Here is a 12,296-nt window from a genome sequence, read left to right as displayed (position 1 = left end):
TTCTTATCATTATTATTATTATTATCTTCTCAAAGTTGCAGAGTTAGTGACAGAACCAGGACTAGAATTTGGGTCTCTTTACTCCCAGACCATTTCCCCCCCTCATTTTGCTACACTGTCACCCATAGTTACATTCACCATATTTACTAAACCAAAAATTGGACCTCTCAGGTCTGACAAAGAATATTCCATTTGCAAAGCCACGTTAAAAGAATTTCTTTACTCAAAATCAGGAATGCCTTGGAAAATATGGGCCATGCAGAAACTGTAATAGCTGTCTGAATCACTACAAGGTGGGGATCTGTGTATTTTAAGCAGCACAGCTCTCAAACGTTGTGCTGGAACTTGACACACTAGTGTTACTCCATACCTAAGTTCAAGCCAACATTCATGCTTCTTTCCCTACCTCTGAATAGAAGAAAATGTCATTCATGTTACTACAGGGACACACAGATCACTCACTGAATAACATGCCTAAAAATTGCCCTTCCCCCTTCCTTTTGTTTCTTTTTGGAATATTTTTTGATTGAACTGACTGCAGAGCCTTTGAATAAAAAGCCATTTTGGCTCTGCTTTTGAGTTTGGAAGAGCAAGCAGTTTCTTAGCTTCCTCATCAGAATTCTGATAATGCCATACACCATGCTCATTATTGCTCCCACTGTCTGGGGAAGCTGTTTGAGAGGTAGCCTCTCAAATAAGGAGGGGGGGACAAGACAGAATTCTTAGTTGATTCAATGATTCAAATTATTTTTTTCTTTTTTAAAATTTATTTATTTATTTTTTATTTTTTAAAATAACTTTTTATTGACAGAACCCATGCCAGGGTAATTTTTTACAACATTATCCCTTGCACTCACTTCTGTTCCGATTTTTCCCCTCCCTCCCTCCACCCTCTCCCCCAGATGGCAAGCAGTCCTATACATGTTAAACAGGTTATAGTAGATCTTGGATACAATATATGTGTGCAGAACCGAACAGTATTCTTGTTGTTCAGGGAGAATTGAATTTAGAAGGTATAAATAACCTGGGAAGAAGAACAAAAATGCAAGCAGTTTACATTCATTTCCTAGTGTTCTTTCTTTGGGTGTAGCTGCTTCTGTCCCTTGATCAATTGAAACTAAGTTAGATCTTCTCTTTGTCAAAGAAATCCACTTCCATCAGAATACATCCTCATATAGTATCGTTGTTGAGGAATATAATGATCTCCTGGTTCTGCTCATTTCGCTCAGCATAATGATTCAAATTATTGAAATTTGGGATTGGGGAAAGGATTATCAAAAAATTAGGCTTGGGTATTTTTCTTTTTTTTGGTTTGTTCCTTTGCTTTTTGTTTTTTACTGACAAAGCTTACTAATGTTTATAGTGTTGCAATACATTCATTTGTACTTGTTTTTTAAGTCATAGGGCAAAGATCATGTTTTGTTTATTTCTTAAATCTTAATTGTATTTTATATCTTATTGTAGTACATATTTCATCTTAAAAAAAAAACAACCTGATGAGTAACAATGAACCAACTGACAAGTTGGGGTTTCTTAAATTAATAGATTTCCAGAGTTTTCTATAATTTCCAATAAATTTTTCATGCTGCTGTTTTATAGATCAACAATTTTCTGCCCTTTTTATAAAAAGGGAAAATAAGATCTAAATTACTTAAAGTAATTCTCTGGGATCACACAGCAAATCCATCATCAGTTCCTTAAGGACCTGAGTGATTTTTATATACCAGCTTTATGTTTTCTCTTTTTGTCTTTCTATTGATTCTCTCAGGGTTATTCTTTTATTTTAAGCCCATCTTTTCACTGTCATTCATTAAGGTCCTATATGTGCCAGATATACAAAAAGGATACAAAAAGAGGAAAAAGACAGTTCCTGCCCTCAAGGAGCTTACAATCAAATAGGGGAAACTATATGCAACAAAAATATACAAATCAAGTTATGGATAGGATAAATAGGAAATAATTAAAAGAGGGAAGGTCCTGGAAATAGGAGGGGTTGGGGAAGGCTTTCTGTAGGATTTAATTGGGATTTAAAGGATGCCAGCAAGGTCAGTAGCTAGAGTTGAGGAGGGAGAACATTCCAGGTATGGAAAAGTGGCCAAAGGAAATGTTTGGAGTGAAGAGTTGAGTGTCTTGTTCATGAAAGAGCCAAAAGACCAGAGTCACTGAATTGAAAAGTAAAGCTGTAAGAAGACTTGAAATGTAGGAGGAAGGTATGTTTTAAAGGTCTTTGAATACCAAACAGAGCATTTTGGGTTTTGCTCCAAAACGGGGACAGTAGGGAACCACTGGAGTTTATTGAACAGGGGTGACATGATTAGACCTTCATTTTAGGATGGAGGATGTTTGGAGTAAGAAGAGTTAAGGCTCTCTGGACACCCCTTCCCCCATAGGCTATAACTAAATAGATGTTGCTAAGATTAAGTTGAGAGGCCTTGGTAAGTACTTGGATATGAGGGGTGAGAGTCAAAAGATCCTAAGTTCTGAGCCTGGGGAATTGGAAAGCTAGTAGGAAAGGGAAGGATTCAAGGGGAAAGGTAATGAGTTCTGTTTTGAACATACATACATAAGTTTACATAAGTTACATAAGTTTAAGATATCTACTGGACTTCCAATTTCAGATGTCTGATTGATCTTTGGACTGAGATTGTAAAAGAGAAGAGCATTGCTTTGGGAATAAAATACAGACTCTTCTGTTTGTGATTTAAAGCTGCCCTTAATATGACTCCAACACAGCTTTTTAGAATGATTTCATATTACTCCCAGTCATTCCCAAGTTCAAATCCAATTGACCCACTTGCTAGTTCTAACCATGAAGGTCCCTCTCTGTTCTCCTTTTATACAGACTGTTTCACTATCCCTATTCATATCTGAAATGTTCTTTCTTCTTAACTCCACCCAATGGAACTCCTAACTCCATTCAAGACTAAAATGAAGTTCCACTTCCCAAATATGTAATGACTTTCCTTGTGATTAATATATCTCTCCCTTCTCTTCAAAATTATTTTGTATTTATTTTGTCTATATACTTATCTGTGTAAGTGTTGAATATGTGTTTCTAGAGGGCAGAAACTGTTCTTTTCTTTCTCTTTATCTACTCAGTGCTCAGTATAATGTGTTTGGCACATAATAGGCATTTTATGAGTGTTTATTGAATTGGAGGATTGAATTTTTAAAAAAGGAAATCTGTTTATTAAAAAGGAGAAAAAGAGAAAATCTTTACATTTCAGATTAATGTAAAAACTGGCTTCCAAGGGATCAGTTTTTATAAACTAGGAAAAATATGGTTTCTGGAATCCAACATTTGAGATTACTCAATAGGCCTTGGGGCATTTGAGAATTGCATATCTTAAACTGTATTTACCCAGAAGTATATCTTCATTTCAACTACATTTGGGTAGAGAAGTGAGAAGTCTTTTCTCTCTACACATAATTGCTTTCCTACTCATTCTGGCAGAACACGTTTTCTCCACTTTCTCACTAGACAGGCTTCTTTACAGGCCACTAAAAATATGACAATTGAAGGCCATTCCAAACAGCAATTTCTTTTAAAAAGAGGTCTCTTCTGACCAGATTGTTAGGGTTTCAGTGTGCTATACTCAGCACCTCTTTCTGGAGAAGTTCAAGAGCTGAGCGAGTTTGATATGAGACAGGTCATATTTTATGCTTCTTCCTACTCCCCTCTTTGCCCTTTCCCCAGCACTAGCTTTCTATATTTTTATACTGTGAAATAAATGTTTGATGACCTGAAAGAGGAAAATAAATCACAAAAGGGGTAAGCCTAAGGAGCACCTGTGATAAAGGTATTTATTGTTATTGTTAGTCATTTGTTTCTGTCATGTATGACTCTTTCTGTTCCCACTTGGGTTTCCTTGGCAAAAGATCCTTGAGTGGTTTGCCATTTTTTTCAGCTCTTTTACAGATGAGGAAATTGAGGCAAACAGGGTAAAGTGACTTGTCCAGAGGAACACAGGTAATAAGTGTGTGAGCCTATATTTCATCTCAGGAAGATGAGCCTTCCTGACTTTGGGCCTGGCATTCTTATCTACTGTATCACCTGGATATCTTTTAATTTTTTTTTTTCTGGGTGATAGATAGCAAAAGAGATTGATAGGACTGACTGTACTGTTCTTCTGATCTTGTTTTTCAATCATCTTTTACACAGTTCTTTCCCCATACCCTTTACCCCATTCCACTCTCAAAAAAGCAAAAAGCAAAATCTTAAGTTCTCCCATGGCACAGTTCTTACTATGCTTGCTCATTCAGTGACTCTCTGTAGCCTAGAGGATAAAATTAAAACTCCTTAGCCTGATATTTAAAGGCCTCCAAAATCTTTTTCCAATTCATTTTTCCAGTCTTACTGTATTGGATCATAAGCCATAGAATCATAGTTCTAAAAACAAAAGAAATCTTTAAAGTTTATTTAGTAAAATTTCCTCTTTTTACCGATGAGGAAACTGAGTCATAGGGGAAATCAGGTGATTTGCCCAAGATCATAAGGTAGTAACTAGATTGAAGCCAGAGTTCTTTCCACTGAACCAACTTGTCTCTTTTTATTATATTCTTCATGAACCCTTATTTTCTACTCAAATCAGACTATTAGATCTTGCCCTATATTATCTGACATTTCCCTGCTGGTGATTTTTGCCTAGGTCACATGCCCCACAAATATACTCTTCTCTCACTTCATAACTCTATCTGTTGAAAGTCTCTTCTTTAAAATGTCTATCTCGATATGATTCCTTTCAACAATGAGGTGATTCAGGCCAATTCCAATAGACTTATGTTAGAGAGAGCCTCTGCATCTAGAAAGAGGACTGTGGAAACTGAGTGTGGATCACAACATAGTATTTTCACATTTTTTTGGTTATTGTTTGTTTGCTTTTTTCTGATTTTTTTCCCTTTTTGATCTGATTTTTCTTGTGCAACATGATAATTGTGGAAATATGTATAGAAGAATTGCACATATTTAATATATATTGGATTACTTGCGGTCTAGGGGAGGAGCTAGGGAGAAGGGAGGGAGAAAAATTTGGAACACAAGGTTTTGCAAAGGTAAATGATGAAAACTATCTTTGCATATATTTTGAAAATGTTAAAAATCTATTATTAATAAAATAAGTAAAATTTATAAGTAAATCATTCATTATTTATTTTTAAAAAAACTATTATTTTAAAATTATTTATAAGTAAATGATATGTAAAATAAGTAAAAATAAAGTAAGTAAAAAGGTACCACCTTTTTCCTTTAGGAAGCTTTCCATTATCCCCCCACACACACACAAAAATGATCTCTTCCTCATCAGTGTATTTCTAGAAGCAGAAGTTTTCTTTATCCAGATTTTTCTTCTGCTCTTCTCACATTTGCCTTTTATTTGTGTGTGTATGTGTCTATCTATATATTATATATACTATTAGACTGTAAGTTCCTTGAGGACAGTCACTATATCTTTCCTTGTCCTTTTGTCTCCAGTGCACATAATAGGTGCTAGTAAAATTTGGTTGAATTGAACTGATTTTATTTAGACATAAATACTTCTCATTTGGCATTATGGAATTTAGAACTAGGATTTTAGAAATGATCTTATCTGAGTTCTTCATTTTATAGGAGAGGAAAACAATTTCCAGAGAGATTAAAAAGCTTATTCAAGGTCCCTATTTACTACAAAGATACTAAATACAGCCAAGATTTGAATCTCCTTTCCTTGAATCTAAATCCACCACTTTTTTCTTTTCCTTAATTCATTGCCAGGAGTACAGGATTTCAGAGTATTTTCCCCAGATTAAAGGACTTTAGAGATACTCTGACTATCTATGTCCCAATCCTAGTTATTGAATTTCAGTGCTCTCACTTCCAGAAATAGATTTTGAGGAGCTACTCAGTATATTTGAGATGTAAAAGAAGTAGGTTCCTGAACCTTGATGGAAAATACTTCCTTCCTTAGATGGAAAAAAGTAGAAGAAACATAAGAAGAGACATAATAGAAAACCTCAAAAAACCTGTATTTGAATCTAGATTCTATTACTTCTTAGCTATGTATCTGTAAGTCCCTGAGTCTCTAACCTGGGCTCTATAAAACTGGAAAATTTGAAATAAGTACTTGGTAAGCTTTAAAGTACCATAATAATGTAAATTTTTATCTAGTAACTCAGGAAAATTTATTTCCCTTTTTGACTTCCTCAATATTGAAACAATACCCTACCAACTTTTTCCTTAGTTAAAGGTGTATGATTAGATGTCTTTTTTAGATAAGAGAGCTCCCAGACTAAGGCATGGTTGCCTTGTATATCAATGAAGCACAACTTGAATTGAATGTTACTATTGCTGAATTGCAAGGTTTCTTAAAGAGCATCCAGTGCAATACATATAATACTTGATCAAAATACTTCTTCTTTTTATTTTTTTTGCTAAGGCAATTACGGTTTAGTCCCTTGCCCAGGGTCACACAGCTAGGAAGTCTTAAGTGTCTGAGGCTAGATTTGAACTCAGCTCCTCCTGACTTCAGGGTTGGTGCTCTATCCACTGCGCCAGGAGCTGCCTCAGTCAAAATACTTCTACAACACTTCTATATGTTGTATTTATATTTCTACAATATATCTACTAGTAGTCATCAAATCTTGGCTCAAAAATCTGCATAGTATTCTAACAGTCTGTTCTACCTGTGAATAGGTTTAATTGTTAAATCAATTTTCCATACTTCAAAAGTAATTTTACCTCTTCAAAACTTCCCCATTTCCCCAAGTTATTTTCTAGAGTTAAGCAGAACAAACGTAATCCCTCATTCATTTGAGACCACTTCTAATATTGGAAGATAAGATTAAAAGAAAGAATATTCTGGAAGTGCTATGTCTCAACCTGTGTTGTAAAAGAAGGAAACAAATAGTTATTAGGTACCTATTATTGTGTCACGCATGGCGCTGATATGGCTTCATTTAATTCTCAAATATAATCAGATGCCTCCTGACTCTAACCCTAACCCTAAATGCCTCCCAACTTTAACCCTAAATAATCTATGGAGGTATTATTATAACTTCAGTTTACGTTTGAGGATACTGAGGCAGATGGAGGTTAAGTCATTTTTCTTGGACTCAATCATTTCAGTCATGTCAAACTCTTGGGGTTTTCTTGGCAAAGATACTAGGGCAAAATGCCATTTCTCCAGCTCATTTTACACATGAAGAAACTGAGGCAAACAGGGTTAAATGATTTGCCCAGAGTCACAAAACCAGTAGAGTTTTCTTGGCAAAGATACTGGAGTGGTTTGCCACTTCCTTCTCTAGCTCATTTTACATTTGAGGATACAGAGGCAAATAGGGTTAAGTGAATTTGCTCATCTAGTAAATGTCTGAAGTCTGATTTGAATTCAGGAAGATGTCTTCCTACTTTCAGGCCCGAAACTCTATCTACTGCACCATCTATCTGCCTCCAAAGCTAGAAAAGTTTTCTTCTGAAGTATTTTTTCTTATTCCATGCCCCTCTCTATCTAGTATTCTCTCACTAAGGCATCCTACCATCCATGTTTATGGCTGCTAAAATTCATTTATCCTTATAAACAGAGAAGACATTTGTATTTTTGGTTATGGAGTCTTTTGGAAACCATGTCTTAGAACTAAAGGAGTAACTCCAACCTAGTCTGAAACTCTGAACAAATTTCAGAGAGGCTGATGAAATCTGGGGCACTCTTCAAAACACATCTTAAGTGCTCAATTATACATAAGCTTGGATGTCTTCTGGGGAGCTCAGAAGCCTTATAATTCACTGTGTTTTTGGCTCAGACTAGAAGGGAAACAATTTGGGAGCTATTCTTGTATAAAATTTTTTATTTCTTCCATTTAACATTTTTTGATATATCCTCTATTCAAATGCAAGGAGAATACCACAGGGTGATAATTAAATTATGTAAGTAACCCTTTGAGGATGAGTATTCGGGGCTTTATTTTCACTACTTGGACACTTTAATGTATCTGTGATCTCATCAATGAGAAAAATCTCTTCATTGATGAAGATCACAAATACGATTCTTGCTGTAAAATCCCAAAGAGGGAAATCCAGTGAGCTGGGAGAGCTTTTTCCAGGATTTTGTTCTTTTTGTTTTTTGTTTTAGAATCTTAGGGGTAAGGAGGGAAAATTAGATGAAAGAGCAAGCATCTATTAAGCACTTACTTTGTCAATTATATCTTAATTTAATTGGGTAACACTCTAGATTTCTTTGACAGAAATTATACGACTAGTCAATATGTGACAAGGGTAAGATTTGAACCTACCTTCCTGGTTCTTTATACATTATACTTATCTTTTTGTATTTACAAAATAAAACACAAGATAACTTCATGTACTAAGACATGTGGGATGAGAGAAAAAGGGAGGCAATCAGGATGGGTCTTATGCAGCAGAAGGTACTTGTGTTGATCTTTGAAGTTAGGAAATCTAAGAACTGGAAACAAGGAGGGAGAAAATTACAGGTATGCAGTACAGCCTACTGAAAGGTACAGAGTCTGGAGATTGAATATCATTCAATTGGATAACAATCACTAAGTAAATTTTAAATACAAATAGAACTCTTTACCAGTGTTTCTTATTTTCAGAGGAAAACCATTCTGATAGGGAGGTAAAAAACCTTCAATTATAGGTTAAACTACAAAGCGCTTTAATAAATAAGATTAGTAGCTATAGACTTTTTCTGGGGTATTGAGTGTATGAGTATTGGGGGTGGAAAAGGTTAAAGAGGAAAGAAAAATATAATAAAATTCCCAAACCAAGAAAAAGACTGTCTTCTGTAGTAATACTGACAGGACATCCTTTTATCATGCCATTATGTTTAAGAAAATATATTAAATTTGAGAAATCAACTTGAAGTGTCCGATTTTCTTTTCCCTGTGGTTTGTGTTCTATAGAATTAAATTCATGCCCAGTCATCTTCTGGAAAATATCTTTCCTCTCCTACCAAAATGTTTTGCAATTCTTAGTCAGCCAATCCAGGCATTCTTACTCATGTTTGACCCCCAGGAAGAAAACCATAGCAGAGACAGTCAGAGATTAACTGACGGCACTAAGACCTCTTTGTCCAAACCTCCTTTCTCCAGAACTGGTGAAGAGGCTTGAGAAGAATTCAGAACCCTTCTTTCCTATTGCAGCTTATGAATTCTCTCCCTCCTGTAATATGAAGAATACCTGAACCAACCAAAGAAGTGCAGATAGATCAAGCTTTGCACAGGAAGCTCTCACATGAGGCTTTATTTGAGTTTTGTTTCCTTATCCTAATTATTTTCCCCCACTTCTTTCTTTCTTCAGAGTTCTAGAGTGCCAAGGCCTTCCAATAGTGAATGGACAGTGTGACCCTTATGCCACAGTTACTTTAGCAGGACCATACAGGCAAGTGTCATTCAGAAAGTCTGCCTCTGAGAGGTTTAATTGGTTGTACGGGTGCTGGTAAGTTGATGGGTATAACCTAATGCTGTGTTATGATGATGAATGACCTTATCCAGAAAGAAAAGATACCAGGATAGGCTCTGAGGTGGGACATACAATTTTGCATTTCTTTTGTTTCTTTGATCTTTTTAAAATTGCACTTTAAAAAAATCTTTGTATTCTTCACATCAAGTATTATTTTTGGCTCAGTAAAAGTTCCTAATTTGCATACCATCTGGAGTTAACAGAGAAATAGAAATATTTATAAGATAAATAAAGACATGGAACTACTTGTGCATTTAATAGCTCAGCACAATGCCTGGGAGGTTTTTGTTTAACAGTGTTGTTACTTCCTTCTCAACCCCCTTTACTTTCTTTCTTTCTTTCTTTCTTTCTTTTTTTTTTTTTTTAACAGATCAGAAGCAAAAAAGACTAAAGTGAAAAAGAAGACCAACAACCCCCATTTTGATGAAGTTTTTTATTTTGAGGTTGGTATTTTAGTGGAATGGGTGGTAAGTTTAAATACATGGGAGTGACTTTGACACAGATCAGATCCCTCCTAGTGAAGCTATTCTTAATATTCTGATATAGACCACTTCTATGGTCCTGGGTCTTCAAAGGTATTGCCAGGAATGCCTGAGCCTTAGTGGGTCCAGTTCAATTGGAAGGGCAAAGAAAGACACAATAAATATGTTCACTGAGGACTGATTATCTTAGCTACATTGGGAGACCCATCACCACCAAAAGACTGTCTACAAGGAGATGAATTTCCTCAGCAACAGCACTTTGTGTAACTGTCTATTAAATACCAGGGAAGCAGCATTAATAAAAGGGATATACATGCCTATGAAATTATGTATTAATATATTCCTTAAGATAGAATAGAATCAAAATTCCAAGGATCTCCCTTGCTAACTGTCAAGATAGCAGGATGTCATTTTCCTAGGTAAGAAAGACTTATCTAATTCTCTGAAGTGCCCCTGCTTACTCCTTCCTCTCTTTTTTCTTAGAAAGAATGAAGCTTTACTTGCTTCCTGATTAGAGTTAGGTGCTGATAAAAGAACATTTCTAGTTTAGGGGTGAGGGGGGTTAGTTTTTTGTTTTGGTCTTTTTTCTTTGGTTAATTTTTTGTTGTTTGTTTTTTGGGTTTTTTTGAGAGTGCTCCATCCAGTTTCCCCATCAATTGTGAAAGGATTTTTGTCACAGGAAATAGAAGATATTTTTTTTATTTTTTATTTAAAAAAATTATTATAGTTTTTTATTTACAAGTTATATGCATGGGTAATTTTACAGCATTGACAATTGACAAACCTTTTGTTACAATTTTTCCCCTCCTTTCCCCCACCTCCTTCCCCAGATGGCAGGTTGACCAATACATGTTAAATATGTTAAAGTATAAATTAAATACAATGTAAGTTTACATGTCCAAACAGTTATTTTGTTGTACAAAAAGAATTGGACTTTGAAATAGTGTACCATTAGCCCGTGAAGGAAATAAAAAATGCAGGTGGACAAAAATATGGGGATTGGGAATTCTATGTAATGGTTCATAGTCATCTTCCAGAGTTCTTTCTCTGGGTGTAGCTGGTTCAGTTCATTACTGCTCAATTGGAACTGATTTGGTTCATCTCATTGCTGAAGATGGCCACGTCCATCAGAATTGATCATCATATAGTATTGTTATTAAAGTATATAATGATCTCCTGGTCCTGCTCATTTCACTCAGCATCAGTTCATGTAAGTCTCTCCAGGACTTTCTGAAATCATCCTGCTGGTCATTTCTTACCAGACAATAATATTCCATAATATTCATATACCACAATTTATTCAATCATTCTCCAATTGATGGGCATCCACTCAGTTTCCAGTTATAGAAGAGATTTTGAAGGGATAAGGGAAAAGCATTCAAATTCAAAAATTATGTCAATCTCCCAGAAAGCTCAAATATCAAGAGTAGAAATTTGAAAGTTGTGAAATGCTCAGATTATTTAGAAAGAGAAAAGCAATTAGTCTTGTACAACTCTTCATGACCCCATTTGAGATTTTCTTGGCAAAGATACTAAAGTGTTATACCATTTCTTTCTCCAGGTCATTTTATAGATAAGGAACTAAGATAGATTTAAATGACAGCTGGTAAATTTGAACTCAGGTTCTCCTGACTCCAGGCCCACTGCTCTATCCCCTGCTTCACTTAGCTGCTTAATAAAAGAGCTTTAATACATTATAAATGCATACGTGGACATTTCAACATTTTGGTGGATCTGTGTCATCCTCAAGTTTCCTCACCTATAAAAGGGGGATAATAGTAGCAACTTGCCTCTCAAAATTATTGTAATAATCAAATGGGGATAATGTGCAAAGTGCATTGTAAACCCTAAAGAGCTGTATAAATGTCAGCTGTTATTATTGCTGTGATATCATTGCTAGATGTACTTTCTCCTCTCATAAAGATCATAGCCCATCTATTCTATCTTATATCTTGTGAGATTCCTGTGTTCTCTGGTGAAATTTCCATCAGAGTTTATTTAATATGCCTAGGACCTTTTTCAAGATTGCCTGATATTACAAAGATAGCAACAGAATACCTAGGCACCCCCATCCATTGTCCTTCACTCTTTCTCCTTGATTGGCTGGTTTTTTCCCCCTAGGCACACATCTGTGTAATACTTCCTCTTCTATATAATTCTTGAGTCATAATATGCAGCAACTGGCAAGTGGCTCTTCATTGCCCTTTAGGTGGTTTTTAACTTTAATCTTTTGAAAGCTGTGGTGTTCTATAACATGTAGTTATCCAACACTATTAACTTTGACATTGTAGCTCTGGATGTACTTATATGAAGAAGCAGAAATTATAATGGGGGAAAAAGACACTGAAAAACAAAAAAATTAT

At 35.3% G+C, this 12,296-nt stretch overlaps 1 protein-coding gene across 2 annotated transcripts in view; it reads left to right on the top strand.

Moving 5' to 3' along the window:
* The window catches only part of RASA3 (RAS p21 protein activator 3), a 274,639-nt gene that overhangs the window by 197,694 nt on the left and 64,649 nt on the right, over window positions 1-12,296 (top strand). For both annotated transcript variants that reach the window (XM_031958761.1, XM_031958760.1), the window contains exons 6-7: window positions 9,290-9,370; window positions 9,822-9,894. In XM_031958761.1, the coding sequence (XP_031814621.1) occupies window positions 9,290-9,370; window positions 9,822-9,894 (154 nt within the window). The remainder of the gene's footprint in view (window positions 1-9,289; window positions 9,371-9,821; window positions 9,895-12,296) is intronic.

The sequence above is a fragment of the Sarcophilus harrisii genome, chromosome 3 (assembly GCF_902635505.1).
Source record: "Sarcophilus harrisii chromosome 3, mSarHar1.11, whole genome shotgun sequence".
NCBI lineage: Eukaryota > Metazoa > Chordata > Mammalia > Dasyuromorphia > Dasyuridae > Sarcophilus > Sarcophilus harrisii.
The sequence above is the reverse complement of the archived record's forward strand: the minus strand, read 5'-3'. Positions and strand labels throughout refer to the sequence as shown.